Below are 26109 nucleotides of genomic sequence, written 5' to 3' on the forward strand. Positions count from 1 at the left end.
TTTTCCTGAAGAAATGCTTGGCGAATACGTGCTCAAAAAACACAATGCAAAACAAAATAATAATAATAATAACAACAACAACAATAATAATAATAATAAATATTGGATATTTTAAATTTACATTTCAAATGTTACTCCCTTTCCCGGTTTCCCATCCCTCTCCCCTTATTCTATAAGGGTGTTCCTCTAACAAACCACCCCCTTCCTGCCCCCCTGACATTCCCCTGCACTGAGGGGGTCCAGCCTTGGAAGGACCAAGGGCTTCTCCTCCCATTGGTGCCCAACAAGGCCACCCTCTGCTACATATGCAGCTGGAGCCATTGGTCTGTCCATGTGTAGACTTTGGGTAGTGGTTTAGTCCCTGGGAGCTCTGGTTGGTTGGTATTGCTGTTCTTATGGGGTGGAAGCCCCTTCATCTCCTTCAATCCTTTCTCTAACTCCTCCATGGGGGACCCCATTCTCATTTCAATGGTTTGCTGCTAGCATACACGGCTGTATTTGACATGCTCTGGGTGTGTCTCTCAGGAGACAGCTATATCAGGCTCCTGTCAGCATGCACTTCTTGGCTTCATCAATATTATCTAGTTTTGGTGGCTGTACATATATGCCCTGGTGCGGGGCAGGCACTGAATGGCCATTTCTTCAGTCTCCGCTCCAAACTTTGTCTCCATATCTCCTCCTATGAATATTTTTGTTCCCCCTTTTAAGAAGGACTGCAGCATCTGGACTTTGGTCATTCTTCTTCTTGAGCTTCATATCCACTTATCAGCGAATGCGAACCATGTGTGTTTTTTTGTGATTGGGATGATATTTTCTAGTTCCATTCATTTTCGAGGTCCATTCATTTGCCTATGAATTTCATGAAGTCATTGTTTTTTATAGCTGAGTAATATTCCATTGTGTAGATGTACCACATTTTCTGTATCCATTCCTCTGTTGAAGGGCATCTGGGTTCTTTCCAGCTTCTGGCTATTATAAATAAGGCTGCTATGAACATAGTGGAGCATGTGTCTTTGTTATTTGTTGGAGCATCTTTTGGGTATATGCCTAGGAGAGGTATAACTGGGTCCTCAGGTAGTTCAATGTCCAAATTTCTGAGAAACCTCCAGATTGATTCCCAGAGTAGTTGTACCAGTTTGCAATCCTACCAACAATGGAGGAGTGTTCCTCTTTCTCCAAATTCTCGACAGCATTTGCTGTCACCTGAGTTTTTGATCTTAGCCATTCTGACTGGTGCGAGGTGAAATCTCAGGGTTGCTTTGATTTGCATTTCCCTGATCACTAAGGATGTTGAACATTTCTTTAGGTGCTTCTCAGCCATTCGATATTCCTCAGCTGAGAAGTCTTTGTTTAGCTCTGCACCCCATTTTTAATAGGGTTATTTGACTCTCTGGAGTCTAACTTCTTGAGTTCTTTGTATATTTTGGATAAAAGCCCTCTATCAGTTGTAGGATTGGTAAAGATCTTTTCCCAATCTGTTGGTTGCCATTTTGGCCTAATGACAGTGTCCTTTGCCTTACAGAAGCTTTGCAGTTTTATGAGGTCCCATTTGTCGATTCTTGATCTTAGAGCATAAGCCATTGGTGTTTTGTTCAGGAAAATTTCCCCAGTGCCCACCTGTTCGAGACTCTTCCCCACTTTTTCTTCTATTAGTTTGAGTGTGTCTGGTTTGATGTGGAGGTCCTTGATCCACTTGGACTTAAGTTTTGTACAGGGTGATAAGCATGGATCGATCTGCATTCTTCTACATGCTGACCTCCAGTTGAACCAGCACCATTTGTTGAAAATGCTATCTTTTTTTCCACTGGATGGTTTTAGCTCCTTTGTCAAAGATCAAGTGACCATAGGTGTGTGGGTTCATTTCTGGGTCTTCAATTCTATTCCAGTGATCTACCTGTCTGTCACTGTACCAATACCATGCAGTTTTTATCACTATTGCTCTGTAATACAGCTTGAGGTCAGGAATGGTGATTTCCCTAGAAGATTTTTTATTGCTGAGGATAGTTTTCCTATCCTGGGTTTCTTGTCAATCCAAATGAATTTTCAAATTGTTCTTTGAAGAATTGGATTGGTATTTTGATGGGGATTGCATTGAATCTGTAGATCGCTTTTGGTAAAATGGCCATTTTCCCTATATTAATCCTGCCAATCCATGAGCATGGGAGACCTTTCTATCTTCGGAGATCTTCTTCAATGTCTTTCTTCAGAGACTTAAGTTCTTGTCAAACCGATCTTTTACTTGCTTGGTTAAAGTCACACCGAGGTATTTTGTTATTTGTGACTATTGTGAAGGGTGTCATTTTCCTAATTTCTTTCTCAGCCTGTTTGTCCTTTGAGTATAGGAAGGCTCCTGATTAGTTTGAGTTAATTTTATCAGGTTTAGTAGTTCTCTGGTGGAACTTTTGGGGCCATTTAAGTCTATCATCTGCAAATAGTGATTTTTTTTACTTCTTCCTTTCCAATTTGTATTCCTTAGACCTCCTTTCCTTATCTAATTGTTCTGGCTAGGACTTCAAGTACTATATACAATAAGTAGGGAGAGAGTGGGCAGCCTTGTCTAGTCCCTCATTTTAGTGGGATTGCTTCAAGTTTCTCTCCATTTAGTTTCAAGTTGGATATTGGTTTGCTGTATGTTTTACTATGTTTAGGTATGGACCTTGAATTCTTGATCTTTCCAAGACTTTTATCATAAATGGGTGTTGATTTTTGTCAAACACTTTCTCAGCATCTAATGAGATGATCATGTGGTTTTTTTCATTGAGTTTGTTTACATAGTGGATTACATTGATGGATTTACGTATATTGCACCATCCCTGCATCCCTGGGATGAAGCCTACTTGATCATGATGGATGATAGTTTTGATGTATTCTTTGATTTGGTTTGCAAGAATTTTATTGAGTATTTTTGCATTGATATTCATAAGCGAAATTGGTATGAAGTTCTCTTTTTTGGGTCTTTGTGTGGTTTAGGTATAAGCATAATTGTGGCTTCATAGAAGGAGTTGGATAGTGCTCCTTCTGTTTCTATTTTTTGGAATAGTTTGGACAGTATTGGTATGAGGTCTTCTATGAAGGTCTGATAGAATTCTGCACGAAACCCATCTGGTCCTGGGCTCCTTTTGGTTGGGAGACTTTTAATAACTGCTTCTATTTCTTTAGGAGTTATGGGATTGTTTAGATGGTATATCTGATCCTGATTTAACTTTCGTACCTGGTATCTGTCTAAAAAATTGACCATTTCCTCCAGATTTTCCAGTTTTGTTGAATATAGGCTTTTGTAGTAGGATCTGATGATTTTTTTTTAAATTTCCTCAGATTCTGTTGTTAGTCTCCCTTTTAATTTCTGATTTTGTTAATTTGCGTACTGTCTCTGTACCCTCTGGTTAGTCTAACAGTTTATCTAACTTGTTGATTTTCTCGAAGAACCAGCTTCTGGTTTTGTTGATTCTTTGTATAGTCCTTTTTGTTTCTACTTGGTTGATTTCAGCCCTGAGTTTGATTATTTCCTGCCTTCTACTCCTCTTGGGTGTATTTGCTTCTTTCTGTTCTAGAACTTTTAGCTGTGCTGTCAAGCTGCTGATGTATGCTCTCTCCTGGTTCTTTCTGTAGGCACTCAGAGCTATGAGTTTTCCTCTTAACACTCCTTTCATTGTGTCCCATAACTTTGAGTATGTTGTGTCTTCATTTTCATTAAATTCTAAGAAGTCTTTAATTTCTTTCTTTATTTCTTACTTGGCCAAGTTATCATTGAGTAGAGCATTGTTCAACTTCCATGTATATGTGGGCTTTCTGTCCTTATTGTATTTATTGAAGACCAGCTTTAGCCCGTGGTGATCTGATAGGATGCATGGGATTATTTCAATCTTATTGTATCTGTTGAGGCCATTATATGGTCAGTTTTGGAGAATGTACTATGAGGTGCTCAGAAGAAGGTATATTCTTTTGCTTTAGGATGAAATGTTCTATAAATATCTGTTAAGTCCATTTGGTTCATAACTTCTGTTAATCTGTCTATGTCTCTGTTTAATTTCTGTTTCCATGATCTGTCCATTGATGAGAGTGGGGTGTTGAAATCTACTACTATTATTGTGTGAGGTGCAATGTGTGATTTGAGCTTTAGTAAGGTTTCTTTTATGTATGTAGGTGCCCTTGTATTTAAGCATATTTAGGATTGAGAGTTCATCTTGATCAAGAGATCCTTTGAGTGTCCTTCTTAATCTTTTTTGATAACTTTTGGTTGAAAGTCAATTTCATTTGGTAATAGAATGTTTACTCCAGCTTGTTTCTTCAGACCATTTGCTTGGAAAGTTGTTTTCCAGCCTTTTACTCTGAGGTAGTGTCTGTCTTTGTCTCTGAGGTGTGTTTCCTGTATGCAGCCAAATACTGGGTGCTCTTTACATATCCAGTCTGTTAGTCTATCTCTTTTTATTGGGGAATTGAGTCCATTGATGTTGAGAGATATTAGGGACCAATGATCGTTTCCTATTATTTTTGTTGTTAGTAGTGGAATTATGTTTGTGTGTCTCTCTTCTTTTGGTTTTGTTGCAAGGAGACTACTCTCTTGCTTTTTCTAGTAGTTTGCCTCCTTGTTTTTCAGTTTTCCATCTATTATCCTTTGTATGGAGGGCTGAATTTGTAGAAAGATATTGTGTAAATTTGGTTTTGTCATGGAATATCTTGGTTTCTCCATCTATGTTGAGAGTTTTGCTGGATATAGTAGCCTGGGCTGGCATTTGTGTTCTCTTAGTGTCTGTATGACATCTGCCCAGGATCTTCTGGCTTTCATAGTCTCTGTTGAGAAGTGTGGTGTAATTCTGATAGGTCTGCCTTTATATGTTACTTGACTTTTTTCCCTTACTGCTTGTAATATTCTTTCTTTGTTTTGTGGCTTTGGTCTTAACTATTATGTGACAGCAGAAATTTCTTTTCTGGTCCAATCTATTTGGAGTTTTATAGGCTTCTTGTATGTTTATGCTAATGATAATGATAATAATAATAACTTTATATTAAAAATAAACTTTCTCAAGAAAAAGATCATTTAGGCTCCAGGAATCAGAGGCCTCATTCAGATAAAGAGCTCTATGTATTTGTAGGATGCCATTGAAGGAAGGTTCTGGAATGATAGTCTTACACTAGAGAATAAAATGGGTGTTTCAAGGAGTGGATCCATTCCTTGAAAGGACCACTTTCTGTTACCACTGAAGTTATCTGAGCACCTGGCTAAGATCTGAGAAGTTGTTAGAGACAAGTGCTAGGCATATCTAACAGGAACAGGGAAAGTCATCAAGCCATCACAGTTGCTTGACAACGATCCGGCAAGGCGGAGCAAAGCGATGCAATCACCGTCCTGTCATCTTTCACTTTGGGTCTTGATTGCCAGGTATTGCATGCTTTTAATATTTGTACAACTTGGAGATATCAGACTGATGGGGAATTTATTATGAACCACTTATACCTTCTCCCAGGACTACTACTTCTAAGCTTTCCCAGCAATGTCCTGCGTATATAGATCCCTCCTGCTTTCAGGGAGAGCCTTATCTGGCCAGACTTGAAGGGGTCTTCCTTAGGGCCTGGAGGTTGTGACTCAATAAAGACACCAGAGATCTTCTTATGAGGCTCTGGCTCCAAGATCCTCTTAGACTATCTGTCCCTGTACTTATAAACTTAGTAACAAGGTAAAGTTAAAAAGGTAAACAAGATCCAGCCAGCTAGAGAAGCTGGCAGCAGATCAAGAGCCTCATCTTACTCTACACTCCAGCATTTACCTGGCATATAAGATTGGGGTCCACATATGGTATTCCCCTTGAGGAAAATGCACAGCAGTGAAGTGAGATTGGCCAGAGTTATCTCTGCCCTACACAGAGTTGTATACTTATAGACAAAGAATGTTGAGGAGAAATGATGAAAGAATGAAGTATTAAGACCTCTCTCCTAAGAAAAGTTAGCTTATGCAGGGCTACTGTGGTGTCCTATGACCAAGGATCTAGGAATACCAAGATTAGACATATCGATAAATTCAACAAAGGTATAAATATTGCAATGTAACATAAATTGAACAATAATTACAGCAGTTTTGGCCTGAAGATTTTTCTTGGGCCTAATGACAATTGGCACTCTGACCATTAAGAGTTAATACTATACTGCTCAGGACGTGACCATCTGCCCACGATGGCTTTGAGATTTTCGTGTCCTTGAAACTGCAAGATTCTTAGAAGTTGGGTTGTGGGGTTGATGAGGAAAAATGATTGTGAAAGATAACTGCTCTGTCACAGTTTATAAAGGGTGACTATATTATGACCAAAAACAAGTTAAGACACGTGTCTGGGACAAAAATGATAGGATCTATGTGTTGGAAAAAACATGAATCTATCCCTGTTGGCTGGGTTCTACATAAATAAAGAAGCACTCTGACCACCAGTCAATCAAGATCCGACCCCGACCCCCTGCCTGACTCACTCCTCCCTCACGGACTCTTTATCTCCTCTGTGGGACCTGGACCCTGGCAGACAAGAACATTCAAAAGGCAGGGGTGGAACCAGTATTCATCCCAGGGGAAGGCACTAAAACACCAGTCCCTGGTGACTGGCACCGGTTACGTGTCTGAGGTGAGGCTATGGGTGCGGGTGGCTCCTCCGTGTCCTTCTTATTTTCTCCACAAAACAGAAGCGGATATTATTAGCCGAGAGGAGAGGAATGAGGAAGAAGTGTTCCAGCAAAAGGTGTGGTACAGTCCTATAAAGATGTGGTGTGAGCCAACACGAGAAGAGGTCTAAGACCACCACACAGAGGAGCTTCCAACGATTCTCTCTTTGGGCGTAGCTAGGGAGAGGTGATGGAAGCAGAGAGAGCAGAAATCATTCTAAGAATTTGGCTCACGGAGAGCAGAGGCCACCTGCAGTGGCATGGTGGGAAGAAGTGGGAACTGGCTTGGTATGGACTGACTGGCAGTGACTCAGCCTCCCAGGATGAAAAGCTATTCCCAGACTTCAAAGAAAGCTTTGCGGTCAAAGAATCAGAATTTATCGATGTGAAAAGATGGGCAGCGATAAGAGCAGAGATGCCAATAGAGAGAGAGTCATGACAATTTATCTCAGAGAGAAGTGATCAGCTTGGATCAACCAGGCGGGACATGAGAGGGTCTAGCTGGAAGCCACCTCCACAAGCAGTTATCTGGTGGGAGAGTGCTTCTGCCTTAACAGCTCCAAACCGCTTGCAAATAGGCGGTCTTGTCAATTATACTTTAATAAAAAGCTTCCCCGTAGTAACCCAGGTAGGGCTGCGGTCTCTTTCCTGATGGCTCATCACGTTTAAGTAGTCACGCTGGCCCCGTGGTGACCCGAAAGTTGTATGGCTACCCGACTTTCCATCCCACAATCCCTCGCACCCTTCCTTTCCAACTTGGGCCCGGAAGAATGGCTCCCGCAAAGAAGGGTGGCGAGAAGAAGGGCTGTTCTCTCATCAACGAGGTGGCGACCCGAGAATACACCATCAACAGTCACAAGCGCATCCATGGGCACTCAAAGAAATTCGGAAATTTGCCACGAAGGAAATGGGGCTCAAGATAAGCGCCTTGACACCAGGCTCAACAAAGCCGTCTGGGCCCAGGGAATAAGGAATGTTGCGAACCGCATCCGAGTACGTTTGTCCAGAAAGCGTAACGGGATGAGGATTCACCAAACAAGCTCTACAGACTTGTAACTTACGTGCCTGTTACCACATTCAAAAATCTACTGACGGCCAATGCAGATGAGAGCTGACCTGCTGAATGTCAAATAAAGTTGCAGAACTACCAAAAAAAATAAAAATAAAAATAAAGTAGTCATGCTGTGGCTTGATTGTAGCTTGGTCCGCTTATGCTTTTGGTTCATTAGTGTTTATCAAATGTGCATCCCTCACCCTTCCCTGTATCCCGTTACTGTTTCTAATAGCTACTTTTCTATCGCGGGGACAAATCATGACCACAAACCTTACAGAAGGAAGTTTATTTGGCGTTTCAGAGGGAAAACAGTCGACCGCGGCAGAGTGGAGGCCCAGCAGCTGGAGCTCACATCCGGGACCACAAGAAGGAAGCAGAAAGATAATTCGAAATAGCATTAGTCATCAAGCTCTTCAAGCCCTTCTCCGGTGGCCTTCCTCCTCCAACGTGGCAACACCTCCTAAGCTTCTCCAGACGGTACCGATTCTGGACCAAATATTCAAATTCATGCCTGAGACTATCGGGACACCTCATGCAAACTGCCACACTGCCAGAATCATCAGAACACGGGGTAGAAAGTCCTAAGCAAACCCTTCCTGTTAAAGAGCGTGAATGTGAAATGTCTCCCCAAAGGCTTCTGTGTTTCTTCACTTGGTCCTCAGCCAGGGATGCTGTCTGAGGAAGCTGTGACATCTCTGGGAGCTCTTGCTAAGGAAGTAGTTTGGGGACAGGCTTTGAGATACAGAAGACAGCCCATTTCCAGCCCTAGCTTTCTGCGTCCTGATTTACCCAACCAAAGTCACCATTACCTCAGCTCCAGCTGTATCAGCTGTTATACGTTCTTGCTGCCAGAATATCATGCTATCACCTCAGTACCATGAGCCACCCCAGCACTGTGAACCACTTCAGCACCATGCCACCCTCTTACCACCATGCCTCTACCTCACCACTATGAGCCACCTCACTACCTTATTACCTCACTACAATGCTGGCCACCTTACCACCATGCTTTTTTTTTTTTTTTTTAACGACTGACTGTACCTTCTCAAACCATCAACAACAACAACAAAATTCTTTCTACCTTAAATTGCTTCTTCCGGGTGTTTCTTGACTGACAGCAAGACTAATTCAAATGCAAGGGCACCTTTTACATCATGAAGTCATTGCTCTCCCAGTCATGGCTCAGCTGTAAGACCAGCTATAAACCCCCACTGTAATCTCTCCAACCACTCTCCAAAAAGTGAAAGAAAAGGAAGAGAGAAAAGAGAAGTGAAGCCAGCCACAGAACGACCTCAGCCATTAGTCAACCTTAAATCTACCACTCACTTTTGTCTGGTAGCACATCCCTTATCTGTCACAAATTCTTCCATCGACAGATTGGGATGTATCTGCTCAGCCTGTGACAGGCTGTCCCGTACACAGCATGGTTTTTGACTTTGTTTTAAGATTCCTTCTGCGTTCCTATTTCAGTTGACGCTATTCATTAAGTATTAATACATCTAAACATTCATGTCTATTGTGTGGTCCCACAGCTGTACTCTAAGGTTTAATCTCATATCTGGAGAATTCTTTCTTTTCATTCCAGTTCACCAATTCTCTCTTCGGCTGTGTCTAATCTGATGTCAATCCACTTCATCAGTTATTCCATGTGTTTCTAAAAGATCTGTTAGCACATTTATTTGGTTATTTTACTCTTTATTGGTTTTTCATTTTTTTGCTACAATGATTTCATATTTGTAACTTAGTATACCTTACAATTTTAGAAAGTCTTTATACACAGGCATTTAGACCTGTGATTTATTTATTTGTTTGTTTGTCTCAATGACTAGTGTGTCTTGTAGTGCTTGACTATGAAAACACATTCGTTTGAACATGGTGCATGAGAACTCTGAGAGAGTTCCTCTAGATGAATTGATGTTAGCATCTGATTGGAAACTGAGGGTTGCCCCTGACCGTCAATCACTTGAAGCTACGCCTCCATTTCACATGGGGCACACACATGTGCATTGAGGGCCTGGGATCTTGTTCTAAGTTTCAGTGTGCAGCCTTTACAAATTTTAGGGCCTACTTTCTGTTCTGTGTATTTGGATTTGGGAAGATGAGGGAAAGAGGGTAGATGCCCTTGGACTTTCTTGTGTGTTTAATAATGCATTTAAAAGTATGTTTAACCCAAGATCAGAATGTATTACCACAGGAGATCACCTGGAGGAACAATTTGGGACATCAATCAGCAAGGCTTTATGAAGTCTGTTACCTTATCTAAATTTCTCAATAGCCCTGAGATGAGTATTTTTATTCTCAATTGACAGAAAGGTTAAATAACTCAGGCTACAAAGATAGCGAGTGTAGAAGTTTAAAACTCAGGGAAAGGTCTGCTTAAGGCTAAAATTGCAAAGCCTTCAATTGCAAAGGCTTTTGCTTTGTTGGTGGCACCAGGGCTTGAACCCAAGGCCTTGTATATAGTAGGCAAGCACTCTACCACTGAGCTATATACCCAGCTCCTGACACCTATGCTATTCGCCACTATGTAACATTGCCTCTCACATAAGCACTGTGCATTCATAGCCTCCTGGGCCATTTCTTTCTCCTCTCCACCATGTTCCACTCTAGTTTTAGGTCTTGCTTTCTAATTCCCTGCTACACTACGGATACCAAGCTGAACAGCTAGCCCTTGGTGCTAACACCGAATCACTTGTAAAGTGCTTGTTCCCAAGCATCAGGAACTGAGTCTGGGTCCCCAGCACCACATAAAAGCCAGGTACAGACATGGGGACCTATGAGGCCAGCATCGAGGAGACAGAGGTGTGCAGATCCTATGTTTGCTACTCTGCCTGTCAATGCAGCTAATTAGCAAGCACTAAATTCAGTTAGAGACCCTGTCTCAGAAAGTAAGTTGGAAAAGTTGTTAGCATTCCTTCTAGGCTCCACCCCACAGTTACCTGGCAACAGCCAAGTGTGACAACTCAGTATAAAAGTAGCTGTTTGCCCCTTCATATCTCTCTCTCTCTCTCTCTCTCTCTCTCTCTCTCTCTCTCTCTCTCTCTCTCTCTCTCTCTCTCTCCCCCTTCCCTCTCTGTCCCTGCCCCTTCTCTCCCCATTCCTCTTCCTCCTCTTGCCACTTGTTCAAGGCCAGCCTCTACTCCTCTATTCTCTCTCCCTCCCTCCCTCCCTCCCCCCTGCCTTTCTTCATCTGGTTGGTCCCTCAGCAGGAAGGGATGCCTCAGCATGGGCCTGCAAGAGGCACCCCCTTCTACCTCACTATACCATGCCTCTACCAAACATATTCCTGGTCCATCCATCCATCCATCTGTCCTTCCTTCCTTCCTTCCTTCCTTCCTTCCTTCCTTCCTTCCATTTTTTATAAAATACAACAAAATTGTGGAATACGTGCAATGTTGGCCTCCACATATATGCACAGATGGACAAACACACACACACACATGCACACTCACACTCTCACACACACACACCACACATACTCACACACAGACACACACACAGACACACAGACACAGACACACACACACACACACACACACACACACACACACGAGAGGTGGGGAAGAAACAGAATGAAAATAAGTCTGACATTGCAGAAAAACCTCCAGGCTACACAAGGAAGCTTGCCTAACGGCTTCCAGGGAGGCATCTCCTGAGGTGGGGATGGGGGTGGGGGTGGGGGTGGGGGTGGGGGTGGGGGTGGGGGTGGGGGTGGAGCAAAGATATCTGTAGAGAAACCCCACACAGGGTGTGTTTTATCTTATTGGGGGGGGGGATAGGTTCTTGGCAGATCCCCATACCTTATTCTTATGTTGAATAATTAGGTGTCAGGGAGATGATTCTATCAAATGACACTACAGTACTTACTTGATCTAAAAGACAGGCTTTGTGACAGAAAGTTAACTTAATAAGCCTGACAAAGAGCTCTGGTTTCCACAGGAGGACACCTTATACCCAAAAGCACTCCGAGGTTTTGACAATGTCTACATAAAGCATGTAAAGACACACAAGGAACTGAGAATCTACAGCTTAACTCCTGCTAAAAATACTACATAAACTGATGGCAATGAAGAAAATGTCGGTATCTTAAAAAATGATTGAAGGCTACACGAAGAAACAAGTTTGAAGTGCAGTGGGTCAGACTTGAGTGGGTGCCCAAGTGCTCCCCTTCCTGTCAAACACTCTGAGCTCACCTGGGGACTTCATCAACTAGAGACTGACCCCAGTGCCCCCATCTTGGCTGCCAAGTCTTCTGGCCAGCTTGAGACCCAGGCCAGGACAGGCAGCCTGAGACTCCTGACAGCCTGACACACCCGGGCACTGTTATGATCCTCTGCTAGGCTTGCAGACAGGAGCCTAGCACAACTGTCCTCTGAGAGGCTTCACCCAGCAGCTGATGGAAAGTGATGCAGAGACCCACAGCCTCACTAAGCAGAGCTTAGAGAATCCTGTGGAAGAGGGAGAGGAAGGATTGAAGGAGCCAGAAGGGTCAAGGACACCACAAGAAAACCTACAGAATCAACTCACCTGAGCCCACAGGGGCTTATAGAGACTGGTCGGCCAGTCAGAGAGCCTTCATGGGCTGGACCTAGGGCCTCTACATATATGTAACAGTCTTGCATCTGGATCTTCATGTGGAACTCGTAAAGCAGGAGCAGGGGCTATCTCTGACTACATTGCCTGCCTTTGGATCCCTTTTTCCTAACTGGGCTGCCTTGTCTAGCCTCAGTAGAAGAATATGGGCCTAATCTTAATGCAACTTGATATGTCAAGTCTGGTTGGTATCCATGGGAGGCCTCCCCTTCTTTGAGGAAAAGAGGAGGAGGGAAAGGTAGGGGGAGGGAAGAGAGAAGGAAGGTACAGGGAGGAGAGGAGGGAGGGGAAGCTACAATTGGAATGTAAAATTAATTAATTATTAACTAACATTTTTAAAAAGGAGTTTTCACCGGCCATCTAAGGTCTGATATAGTTGAGCAAATTTATCATAACCACATTCGTGATGCGCATGCACGTGTGTGTGCCTGTGTGCATATGTGTGTGTTAAACTGGTCATTTCTTTGTTTATGTTTTAACAAGTCAGTTCACAGTTGCTGATCCAAAAGTAGGACCAAAGCCAGCACACTACATAGGAGTAGTAACGAGTGGGCAGGACGGTGTGCAAAACATTCAATCCCCTGTCATTTCTGCCATCTCTAGCAGAGAGGAGCCAAACCCCAGAGGAAGCACGAAATACTGAGAGCCCCCCCCCCCCAACAATACTTGCCTAGTTTATTTACGATTCCCTCCTCCATCCTTCCTGCCTGTCCAGATGGCTTCCCTCTTTGTTTGCAGCTAGGCTGAATTATGCTCACTCCCTTTAAGATGCAAATGGTTTCCCAACCGTCCTCTTTGGACCCCCACAAAGAGAAGCCCAGGAAGTCTTACCTCTGGCGAATTATGCTGGGGTTAGCTGTCACCAACTGAGTCTTGGAACCCACATCTCTGGTGTATTCACTTGACAAGGGAGGAAGGTTACACCTAGAAAAGCAGAAGGGACATTTCAGAATGACTCACACACTTGTAGATCAAGTCTGTGATTAGGGCACAGATAGGAATTGTAACCGTGGCTCAATTTATAAGCAACTGTTTTATCACTTTTCCCTTTTCATAGGGTTTAGATGACGAATTAACCATTAGCATCATCAAAATGCTGGGGGGAGTGTGCATTGGTTGGTTGGTTGGTTGGTTGGTTTGGGGGTGGTTGTTTTTGTTTTTTTAGTTTATATTTTGATGCCTGTGTGCGTGTGAGTGTGTGTGAGTGTGTGCGTGCGTGTGTGTGCACATGTGTATGTGTGCACATGTGTGCACATGTGTGCGTGTGTGTGCATGTGTGTGCGTGTGTGTGAGCGTGTGTGCACATGTGTGTGAGCGTATGTGTGTGAGCGTGTGCGTGCGTGTGTGTGCACGTGTGTGTGCACGTGTGTGTGCACATGTGTGTGTGCACACGTGTGTGTGTGTGTGTGTTTGTGTTGTTTCAGAAGAAGTGACAGAAGTAGCTGATCTACCAAAGAAAAGAGATGTATCTTCGTTGTTTTTAAAGTGTGGTGTCAATACACCTGCAATCCTATGTTTGGGAGGTTGAGACAGGAGGGTACGAAGGCAACCTTGACTATACAGTGAGTTTGAGGTTATCCCGGGCTACATGAAAGCTTGAGTCAAAAATAAAATATAAGTAATTAATAAATAAATAGATAAATAAATAAATAAAAATAAATAAATAAATAAATAAATAAGGGCTTGAGAGATGACTCAGCTCTTAGGAGTGTTCAGTGCTCTTGCATGGTACCCCATAACTGCCTATAAACCCAAGTCCAAGTGATCCGATGCCCTCTCTGGTTTCTGCTGGCACACGCATGGGATGCTATAAGCTCACTTACAAAATTTGTAGCTCTTTGTAAGTAATGAGAAGCAACACTTGAAGCGACAGGACAGGGCATTTTAAACTTGAAGTGAGGGCTCAGGAGGTAGAGGGCTGACATCACCACCCACCCGCTCCACATATAAACCCTGATGAAGTGTCCTGTTTACCCACGGTTTTCTTTATTTTTCCAAATATTATCATTAGAGCAGCAGTTTCTGGGCCACGTACTGCTCTGCTAACCGAATGCATGAATATTTTTGTGTATGTAGCAGAGGTATAGGTTGATCAGGGTGATGACACAAGGGATCATTGCCCAACAAACTGTGAAAGTAGTGTGTGTGTGTGTGTGTGTGTGTGTGTGTGTGTGTGTGTGCGTGTGTGTGTGTGTGAATGTGATATATACACAAGCGCACACGTGTAGGAATAGAAGTAAACATTAAGTATCTTCCTCTGTCACTTTCCACCCTACTTTTTGAGACAAGGTCCCTCACTGAACCTACCGCTCACTGACTTGGCTGCACCGCCTGGCTAGTGAGCTCCAGGCATTCTCCTGTCTCCATTTCATGGCACCGGGACTATAAATTCATGCCACCGGCCATGCCCGGCTTTTGTTTGAGTGCTAGGGGCAGAACTCAGACCCTCAGCCTTGTATGGCTGACACCCTCCCAATCAAACCTCCACATTACCAGCCCAAAAAGCGCTCTCCATGAGAGGAAACAGTCACCTCCCACTTGAGCCCCCAAACTCCACCCCTACCCTAATTGTTTCCCTTGGTAACGATGCCTTATGAGTGTACACAGTGGGAAACATGGCTGTCTCATACCCACAGCTGTGACTTTCTCTGGGCATCAGGACGTCCGTGCCTTGCTTTGGCCATAGTTCCTCCATGAACTGAAGCTAAGATAATGACTTTGCCTTCCTGAAAGTCTCTGTTTTGATGCCAAAAAAACCCCCCAAAAACCTATTGTGTCAGAAGTCTGGTGTTTGTGTACAGATAGAGCAGATAGACAAACGCTCTATCTGCTCCAGCCACACATCTGACTTGACTCCTGCCCCATCAGGGCCTGTCTAACTTGTATCATTTATTTATAGAAACAAACACTCTGGTCTCTGTGAGCTGCTATATTTTTCTCTACAGAGGTGCCCTGGGAGACAAAATTACCCATGCACCTATCAGCTGATATCCTCCCCTCCCCCTGTCCCCAGTTCTTTCTTCTTTTGAGCCTTGTGACTCCAACCACAACAGGCCAACAAGGCGGAACCGTCTCCATGTTGCTTTGAAATCTCCCTTTCATCTGCTTGTGGGTGGTAAAAGGCTGACTTTTCTGGTAACCACACACAGGTGGATCACCCAGCTGGTGATTTGGTCAATATTTATTGAAAGCAAACAGCGGGCCCCACAGAAAGCTGAGGAGAAGCTAGTCCCTACCCGAGCCCCCTCTTGAGGCATCTCCCAGCTCATCTCCCACCATACTCCACATGGCTTCCTGAGGAGTCTTGTGGAAGAGTGGACTCAGACATCAATACCAGGCCATAGCGGGCCATAGTATGGATTGGGTCATGATTGCATGATTTAACTGATCTTTGCAAAGCTGAGATGCCTCCCAACTAAAACACAAGCTAAAATTTAAATGTGTTCCTTAAGGGAGCTTTGGTCTTGACTGCCTTCACATCTACATGAGAATAAGCAGTTGGTTCTAACATTTGCCAGGGAGTCCTTGTAACCCGTTTTGTCAATAACAAATTAGTTTTCATGTATAAATACTTTGCATTTATTGCACTGTAATTCTATCTACTGGCCCCTAAAGCCTGGTTTCCCACAGAAAGTCCGAGTGTAGACTCAAGTGACACCGTGTGACCTTGAACCCCAAGTTATTACTGACTCGTTGGTGAATAAGGATGCCTGCAGCCTATAGCTGGGCAGAACTGAGATAGGAGGAACTTGGGGTTCCCGGGCTTGGGGGGAGGAGAACCATGAGAGAGAAGAAGAGGGAGGGAGAGGAGGAAGCTGTCCTGGGGTAGATGAGTCATAAAAATACAGCCATGAGGGTGAGCTGATTAGAGTTATGAACTGCCCAGACAGAACATGGTAAATTATAAAATGGGGTTACCAATGGAGAAATAGATTCTAATAACATAGAGGGTAGATATCTGCCCAGCGTCAGTACTGATTAAGGCTTATTATAAATTGTCGGGGACCGGACTGCTGGACTGAGCAGATTCCTGAGAAGGGCTTGACCTTTTCAAAGAAGAACATGTCCCCAGAAGCCTGTTGCCTCCTTGTCTAAGGAGAATATCTTGCAGTTTAATGATTCACCTTGTGTCCTTGGGCACTTCCCAGTACCCCCCACTCCCCACCCCTCACCTCCCACCACCACCACCCCCCCCATCCCCGCCTAAGAATCAGTTCCTGCTTCAATTCCTGCTTCAGAGCTTTAAATGCTGTATGCTCCTCTCAATAAACAGACCTTGACAAGGACACTGCTTGGTCTCGCTCCTCTTTCTCGCCCTTTCTCCCGCAGATATGGGTCCCCCTCAACCCCCAACAAATAACTGGGTCCCCGCTGGCAAGGGCAAGTGCCCCCACAGAGTGGCTCGCCATGGCCGAGCTGGGCACTCTGTGAAGTATGTCTGATCTATCTCAGACCACTACTTCCACCCTGGCGGAAATAACGAAACCTACGTGAGAGTGCCAGATGTGGGGGCAACCTGTGTAGACTAAGACACGGGGCTTCACCGAGCAGGTGCTGGTTGTGGATGCACACCATTTAGACAGAACTTCCTCCCACTGATAGTTAAGGAAAGGTGGAGAATAAATATAAGAGTTGTGTATCTTTTATCCGGGAACTGAATGATCAAAAGCAGGGTAGAAGCCCCCCAGTTGAGGTGAAATCTCCACACAGGAGTCCTTCTTGGTTCCACGGCTCGTGTGCCTGGGTCCATTTAGATCTTCTACCGCTGGAGCAAAGCCTCAAGGAAAGTTCTGTCAGTAAACAAACACACAAAATCCCCCAAACCGAAACAACAGCGAAATTCACAGAAGCAGCTTCTTCCTGTAACGGAGGGGTTCTAGTAACAAGAGAGATTTACGTGTGGCGTTCTGAAATCTGATGACAGAGCATGTTGGTGCAATGTCTGCCTTCTGTTCTGGGTAAATACTCCCCTCCACAACAAACATCAGGGGCACGTTCCATGTGTCTTTCCTTAGGAAAAAGGCACTATGATTATAGTTCCTCGATTCCTAAACTGAGAATTACATAGATTTACATAAATGGCCCATTAACACAGTCAATTTGTTTTCTAATAAGGCGTAACTGTGCAAAGTGTCCCAAAGTTCACATTACTGCTTGTTGGCTTGTTGAGAGATATTAGTAGCTTAAAGTGCCTCCATAGTGGTGACACTTATGAGCCGGACAGACATCGAGCACAGAAGAATGAGAAATTCTCTGAACAGGTGAGTGGAGGAGATGGGGAATGGATAGGAGACTCAAGAAAAAGAACACAAAAGTGTGTGAGAGTGTGTGTGTGTGTGTGTGTGTGTGTAAGGGTGTGTAAGTGTATGTATGTGTGTGTGATGGTGTGTAAGTGTGTATGTGAGTGTGTATATGTGTGTATGTGTGTAAGTGTGTGTATGTGTGTGAGTGTGTGTGTGTAAGTATACAGAACATTCCTATGCATAGAACCCAAAAGACTGTCACCATACTGTGACCGAGAGCCACACGATACGTCTTCAACATGTCGTCATTATTACTCCTGCCTTATAAACACTTTAGGGAAATTGAATTCAAGGGTTTGTGGTGGTTGTTGCTTTTGCTGGTGTTGTAAGACAGGATCTCTTATAACCCAAGAGTGCCTCAAATACACTATGTAGCCAAGGATGACCCTAAACTTCTAATTCACCTTCCAGGCGGTAGGACTACCACATCCAGTCTTATGCAAGCACTTTACCCACTGAGCTACACGACCAAACCCACAGGGTTATTTTTAATGTGCTACTTTTGGTTAGATGATAAATGTGTACTTCAAAAAATGGGAATTTGTTTTTAGCATTCTGAAGGCTATGTTTACAAAATGTCTATGCAAAGAACGCTATGCAATGGTCGAAGGGCGGGGCTGGGGGACATTCTCAGCTGTGATCTGGGTACACCATGTAGGCAGGCCTATGTGGAGACCCCTTTCCCAGCTTCACCTGCTCGTACCATGTACTTCCTAGTTCCCATGTATTCACTAAATGTTTCACTTTGAAAATCTAACAGTGTATGGGTCTTCTAGCTATGTCCCGATCTCTATGCTAAACACCTATCCATAAATAGATCTGTTAGTTGCCAAGTTATACTTAAAAATAAGTTATCATTTATTATTACTCTTGGGCTGGCAAGATGTCTTAATACCTGGAGATGCTTTCCATACGAGTCTGATGGCCTGGAACATGCATGAATGTGGAAGGTGGGAACAGGCTTTATAAAGAGGTCATCTCACGACTAGTATTGACACACACACTATAATTACAAGGAAAACTCCATACTCCCACCTACTAGCCATAACTCAGCCTTTTCAATATTTGAAATGTGTTATAAAAATAACACTGTTTTAGAAATTGGAGGAGCATGGACACACAGCTCTGAGTATAACAATGTCTTCTCTGGATTCCTGTCTACTTCCTCCCCTCGCTCATCCTGAGTATTACAGTGAAGGCTTTGCAGTGAGACCTAATCCCAGGCACTCAATAGTTATGAGCTTGTGTGGTATCAACAGCAGATCATGTAAAAGGACAACCTAGTTGTGTCTATTTGGGATAAATGGGGCACCACGAGGTAACCCCCTGTGGTACTTAGGCAGGCTCTTCTACATGTTGGGTTGAAACATTCATCTTGCTAATGGTAGTCTCACACATACACACCGAGTCGCACGCAACACACTGACACATGCACTCACATACATGCAACACACATCCCACATACTCACACATACACTCATATACACACTCATACACATGCAACTTACACTCCACATACTACACACAAAAAACACACGCTCTTACACACACGATCTGCACAACACACATACACATATACACGCACTCACACAAATGCTCTCACATACATGTAACACACACACACACACACACACACACACACACACACACACACACGCACACACCAGGAGTAATAGAATCTGCTAAGAAACTTGATGCCTCCTTCCCTAGGGCTGTAGTTAATGGACAGCAAGAGGAGAGACCAGCACTTTCCTCCCTTGTCTTGGATCTACACTCTGGATGCTAGTGGAGGAAAGTTCTTAGTCCTTCAATCCAGGAAAATCAAACCTCCTGGATAGAGGGAAGTTACCCTCGAGGGCGAGCGTGCGGCTTCCCTGATGAACAGGTTAACAAGTTAAGGGAAGACTCAGCAGAATGGCCCAGTGTGTAGGCCATGATGAGAGCTGAGAGCTGAGACAGTGGCGGCTTAGTGAGGGCAGGGCCATGACGATTTAATCCCGCAGGGTCTGCTGGAGCTGCTGAACCAGGCCTTAAAACCTCTTCTAACTTTTCTTCACTGAATATTTGGAGAAAGCACCTCAACTGTGCTCTAGAGCAACTTGAAGCTTTGAAAAGGATGCAAACACAACAGCAACCACACAGTAGTCGTAGATCTAGAGAGAACCAGGGTTGACTGAGAGATGTCTCCTTCCCTCTCCTCAAACACCCTCACAGGGGTAAAATGGCACCACGCAGGCACCAAAAGGTCAACAGTGGGGCGTGACCTCCCAACCCTGTGCTCATTATTAGCTCTTCAGCCTCATGGATACCCAGGGGTGGGAGTGGGTGTGTCTGTGTGTGTGTTTGTGTGTTTGTGTCTGTGTGTGTTTGTGTCTGTGCCTGTTTATGTGTGTGTGTATTTGTATGTTTTGTGTGTTGTGTATGTTTGTGTGTGTTTGTATGTGTATGTGTGTGTGCATGTGTATATATGTCTATGCATGTATGTGTATCTCTGTATGTATATGTCTGTATGTTTGTGTCTCTGTGTGTTTATGTCTGTGTGTTTTTGTATGTTTGTTTCTGTGTGTTTTGTATGTCTGTGTGTGTTTGTGTCTGTGCATGTTTGTGTATGTGTGTGTATTTGTATGTTTTGTATGTTTGTGTGTATGTGTGATTATGTATGTGTGTGTATTTGTATGTTTTGTATGTTTGTGTGTATGTGTGTTTATGTCTGTGTGCGTTTGTGTGTATTTGTGTATGTGTGTATCTTTATGTGAATATGTCTGCATGTTTGTGTCTCTGTGTGTTTGTGTCTCTGTATGTTTGTGTGTGTTTGTGTCTGTGTGTGTGCATGTATTATATATCTATGCATGTGTGTGTGTATCTGTATGTGAACATGTCTGCATGTTTGTGTCTGTGTATTTGTGTCTCTGAATGTGTGTGTGTGTGTGTGCATGTGCACGTAGAGGCTACGGGTTTACAACAGTGTTTTCTGCAGCTACTCTCCAGTGAATATTTTGAAACAGAGTCTCTCACTGAATTGGAAGCTCATTAATTCAGCTAAACTGACTGCTCTATAAACCTGAGGCACCCTCCAGTCTCCACCTTCCTAGCTCTGGACTTATGGAGATGCTCACTTTTTAGGTAGATGCCAAGAATCAAACTTGAGTCCTTCCTGGTTACAGCATCCTTGGGTTCCAGGCTCACAGTCATCCCAAGTCTTTAAAACTTTGGGGTTCATCTGAATGGTTCTCCCAACCTCTCAATGTTCCTTTCCTCGACTAGACGTGTTTTCTTTTCCACACCATGTCCCAGATAAGTTTAACTCTGTCCTGCAGGGACCATGCTTAGCCTTGAGCTCACAATTACTCTACATTTCCCTCACCTCGACTCCACAATCCACCCTGAATGGCCCTGCCACTTGGTCTTCCTTTACTCCATCACTCCTCTCCTTGCAGAGCCCACTCTAGCCTCACTTGGTTTCCAGGATGTGTCACCTCCCAGGGTTTCTATCTAGAGCCTTCCCTCTTGACACTCCACCTTTCTTCATCCCTAGCTGGCAAACTCCATCTGCCCCAAGGCAGTCACTTGCTGTGCCCTAGCAGTGTCTGCTCAGACTCAGCCAGCACAGGCTGGCCGGCTACCGGCTGAAGGTGTCTTCCTTTGGTCAAGCTTAGCAGTTTTTATCACTGCCCTGAAAGAGCCTCTTGTCCTTCACCAAGGCTCACCCTGTGCTGCTCCTCCCTTAACCAAGCTTCTTATGTGATTTTTTTTCTCCCTCATCCTTCCTGCCAGTTTTAGTCACATACACACAAATCCCCAACTTTAAACTGCACTGGCTTTTTCAAACACTTCTGTGGAAAACTAAGAAGAAAAGAGTGCACTACAATGACTGTTTATTCATATAGAGTTTGCCCCAAGGAAAGAGCAATTTTCAAGGTTTTAATCACCCAACTGTATAATCTCAAGGAAGATGGGAGCCCTCACGATTGCTTCTCCCCACTGCCCTCATTAGCAGCAAAGCAGCACCTCTGCTAAGGGAGCTTCTGGACTTTGAACTTTCTTGGGGAAAGTTCCCTAGCCCCCCCCCCTTAGCATACTCCTAACTTCTCTTGTATACCAGCTTGAAGAGAAGCTAAAGACAGGCGACAGGAAATTAATTGCAAGCCACTAGGTTTGAAAGGCCCAGGGGCTTATGGAAGGGTTGGGAGAAAGGGAGAGGAGTCAGAGGCCACACTGTGAGTGCTCTCTCTTACCGCATGACAAAATTTGCTTCATCTATTTGACGGCCACAGCCACTCATCTTCAGAATCCCACCGTTTCCCACCACCGCACATTTCTTCAATGGCAGCTGGAAGGGGGTTGCCTAGCAACAGAAAACAAGGCGGGTTTTCACTGCAAAGAACTTACAACTGCTCCGACGTCATTATCCACAGCAGACCTGAGGAATTCGAAGGAAGTCCCAGCAGGGCAAAAAGAGTATCAGGAAGAAGGATGCCACTGATTTGTTAGGAAACAAGCTGGCCTGTTTCTTGGGGGAGGTAGGGTGGGGGATAATACAAAGCAGAAACAACAACAAAATGTCCCTAGAATGTGTTTAAATGTAACATTTCTTTTACAATGTATTTAAATGTAACTTTTTTTTCTTTCTCGAATTGGCTGAGCACCTAGCCCAGGATGTTCGCCAGGGAAAGCAGAAAAGTCCAAACTAAACACGGGATTGTGTCTAAAGTCATCGAACGGGACACACAGTCAAAGGAATTCTGTTCTCCTGTGCGATTCCAGTGACACACATGCCATTCGTTCCCTGAAGGTTTCTGGGCGTTTCTTATACTAACTGCTGGGGACCACCAGAAAAACACAGAAGTCTGAGGCTTTCAAGATTTCACAGCGAGGACTATGAAGAGAGAATGGGGTGACGAGAGTGTGAACTCAGGCCACAAACTAAACCGTACCAAGAAGGTGCTGACTTTGCTGAAGAGAAAGCCACACCAACTGTGGTTGGCCACCGAGAAGGAGTAGGTAGTGTACCCCGGCACACAGACAATGCTTTGTCACTTGGAGAATAAGAGGGCGGCTAAGGAGGTCACTCAGTCAGTAATGTGTTTGCCCAGCAAGAATGAACACCTGAGAGTGAGCCACACAACTTGTGCATGTACTGGGGGTGACTGTGTGCTTGGGAACCCCAGCATGGAGTGGGCACAGGGGGGCGGGGGTGGTGAAGACAGAGAGATCCCAGAATTCGCTAGCTCCAGAGAAAGTGCAAGACCCTTCCCCAAAAATGAAGATGGAAAGCAACTGAGAAAGACATACGATGTTGACCTTTGGCTTTTACACACACACACACACACACACACACACACACACACACACACACATGTGCACATGCACAAACAGAGGCAGCAATGCTTGTTGGAAGAAAATGCACTGCTGTAAGCAGAGCACCCTGGGTGATTCTGTGGAACTCAGGAGCCATTAAGGGACAGGTGACTTGTGTCAAACCAGACAGCATGTGACTTTCTCCTGTAAACATCGAGCTAGACTGCAAAGAAAACGTTCTGTGTGCCCAAGCGCTCCAGCCTGGGGCGCTATTTATAGCGTCAGGGAATATGGAAGCCCATATTCACCCTGAGAGTGAAATGAATCATTTGACCCCTTCTAGCTGGGTCAGCAAGAACTGCCAGGTACCTGGGCTCCTTGAAGTGACTGGAACAGAACACAGTTGTTGGAGTTCTTGTGGGAAAGACCTTGTAAACGCACGACTGGTCTAGAAAATGACTAGATTGATAGGCCACGCTGGAAGAATGGCATACAAATAGCCCATACGATTCCAAAGATAAAGTGGCATTAGTTCATGAATATATAGTAGAAAGCTCTTGCCTAGGCATGAGGCAATAATTCAACCAGGAAAAAAAATTCCCAAGAGCCTCTGCTTTCATTGGAAGCTGAAGGGGAGCGATTAGTCCAACGTGAGAAGATTTTATTCCCTTCATTTCTAGTAGTAAAGTGAACAGCCAGAGCTACGTAAATATTGGTGATGAATATGTGGTGTCTGGAGCGTAATGTCTAAGCATTTGCCCTCTGGGAGAAAAGAATCACCTGCGTTACCACAGCAGAGATCCCACCAATAAACGTCAGAGTGGGGTCCTGAGGAGAGGCTGGCAACAGAACATCTGACAACTTCATTCAGGACAGCATATACTTTTCTTAGTCATTCCTCAAAGGAGCATTTGGAATCAACCCTTGAACCACGGTGCTATCTATCATCAGTGAGGTGGAGAATTAGGCTCCGATGCTCATGTAGGCTGCTGTGTACATCCCACCAGTGTTTATTGTGACCTGAGAGTGGTGGAGACCAAGTGCAAACCATGTGCCCTTGAGACTCACACTCTATTGGAGAAGGGTGAAGGAATGTGGAGGGCTAAACAGTGGGACAGACTGTGAGGTGGTCTGTGAAGAGAGACAGGGAATTGTCACAAGAGGGTCCAGAGACTTCCTGAGAGGAACTTCAAGGTCAGCAGGGTAACCAGACACACACACACACACAGGAAGCCCCCGAGCAGATGTCTGTCGGACTTGAGAATGTGTGAGCATAGATCTGGGTAGGGTCCCCTGGTGCAAAGACCCTAAGGAGGGAACATTCCTGGGGTGAGGAAGGGGCCAGAGACTCTTTTGTCTGCAGATGAGTCAGCAGGGTGAGGGGAGGAGTAAAGATTCATAGGAAATGAGTGGGGAGGTGGGCCAGCGAGGCCATGTAAAGTACCAGATGTACAGTGGATGAGAGCCAAGTCTATGGAAATAGGCAAAGGGGTAGCATGATCCATGCTGAAGTGTGAAAAACTCAACAGTGTCTAGCCAGGGAGGAGTCTGCTGTGACATCCAAGGATTTTAGTGACCTGGAATAGGGTGACAGAGGTGAGGAAAGTCCTTGGTTCTGAAAAGATCCAGGAGGAAGTGACAACCGGATTTGCTGGTGTACAGAGAGGAAGCAAGGAAAGAAAGCAGAGAGAGAAAGGACTGGGGTGAAAGGGGTCCTTGCCTTCAGCAGATGGCCTGCTGTTTCCTGAGCTACAGAAGACCACGACAGGGGGCCCGTGTGGGGACTGATTAAAAGATTGGTCTTGAGAACATCAAGTGGCCTCTTCTGAGAGGTGACAACAAACAGGGAGCTTGTCTGTGTGGACTGAAAGGTGTAGAGGGACCAGGTATTTAGGTTCAAGAGCCCAGAGTCAGAACAGAAAGAAGAGGTCCTAACCTCTAACAGAAGGAAGGCAGTGACTGAGAAGAAAGGAAATACATGTGTCAAGTGCTCCTAATGATGAAGGGCGATAACATGAACCTGCCATGGAGCTGGGCAACATGGAGGGCTCGGGTGTCCTTGACCAGAAAGGTGCAGTAGAAAGAAAACTGACTGGAGTCTGCGGACTTGGAAGTAGATAAATGTATATCTATTCCGATATATGATAGAAAAACATAAACCAAAAGAAAAATGCCATTGATATGCTCATATACACCGCCATAAGGGTCTTACATAGCCATGCCGTGATGATTAAGCTGGGGGGAATCCCAGGTAACCCCCACTAATGGTAGGAGTTATACATACATGCAAGCCCCGAGTCCCTTAGTTGTTAAAGGGCAGACTTGAACACAGAGGACTTTCTCCGGGTTTCCCAGCGAGAATCTGGGCCCCAGACAAGTAGACCTGGGGGACACAGGCTGCCCTCCAACCCCCAGATCACCAGGTTATGGGATGGTAAGGCAGATGCCACATGCCTCTGTCTGGTGCTCCTTGTCTCCACAGAGAGGCCGTGCTATGCAGGGCTTCTTGAGAACAGGAGCTGAGGGACAGAGAGTGCCCTCTGTGCCACAGGCACCAGCCACCTCCCTCCCTGTTCCCATTTCTTGCCTCCTCCTGGCAGAGTTCATGGACACGTCTCACCTTGTCAATTCTAAATTCCAAGGGCTTTCATGGGACAGGACAACAAAGTGACGTGTTTAGCTGTCAACTCTCTCTCAACAATGAAGAGCCATTCTATTAGCGGAAGAGTTAAGTACTGTATGTCTACCCCTTAGTGGGTGCCACCTCTCAAAGGCTTCAAGCAAAACCTTAGAATTTGAGGGGAAAGCCATTATCTCTGACTTTCATCTGACATTTGCTCACTCCTTCATTTCCTTAACTGCTGGCCTCACAGAGGAAATTGATTTCATTTGGGAAAGTTCTCTCTGGTGTCAGAGAATGCCGTGCTGGCGATGCTAAAACACCAGTAGACCATAGCGCTGTACAAAGCTTTCAACACGAAGAAACTTAAGGAGAAAATACTGTGCGTGTTCATCCAGCCAAGTGAGACACGAATATCCTTGTTCTAGCTTTGGTTCAGGGTACTTAGCAATGGCCAGTGCTGGCCAGAATGACGGATAGCGAGGAGTCGCCTTTCAGCATACATTACCCAGAACCGACCGTGTGAATCTTACGATTTCGAGAAAGGGTCTTTGTGAAGCCCTACCGTGCTGTATTTTCTGATGAATCTCCTTGCACGT

At 44.7% G+C, this 26109-nt stretch overlaps 1 protein-coding gene across 3 annotated transcripts in view; it reads right to left on the reverse strand.

Moving 5' to 3' along the window:
* St8sia1 (ST8 alpha-N-acetyl-neuraminide alpha-2,8-sialyltransferase 1) overlaps positions 1 to 26109 on the reverse strand; it is a 137588-nt gene that overhangs the window by 35102 nt on the left and 76377 nt on the right. For 2 of the 3 annotated variants that reach the window (XM_039107104.2, NM_012813.3), the window contains 2 exons: positions 21828 to 21937; positions 13121 to 13213 (listed from right to left, as the gene is read on the reverse strand). In XM_039107104.2, the coding sequence (XP_038963032.1) occupies positions 13121 to 13213; positions 21828 to 21874 (140 nt within the window). In that variant the 5' untranslated portion in view covers positions 21875 to 21937. The remainder of the gene's footprint in view (positions 1 to 13120; positions 13214 to 21827; positions 21938 to 26109) is intronic. The other variant, XM_039107103.2, reaches the window with a different exon arrangement.

Source organism: Rattus norvegicus, chromosome 4, assembly GCF_036323735.1.
Source record: "Rattus norvegicus strain BN/NHsdMcwi chromosome 4, GRCr8, whole genome shotgun sequence".
Lineage (NCBI taxonomy): Eukaryota > Metazoa > Chordata > Mammalia > Rodentia > Muridae > Rattus > Rattus norvegicus.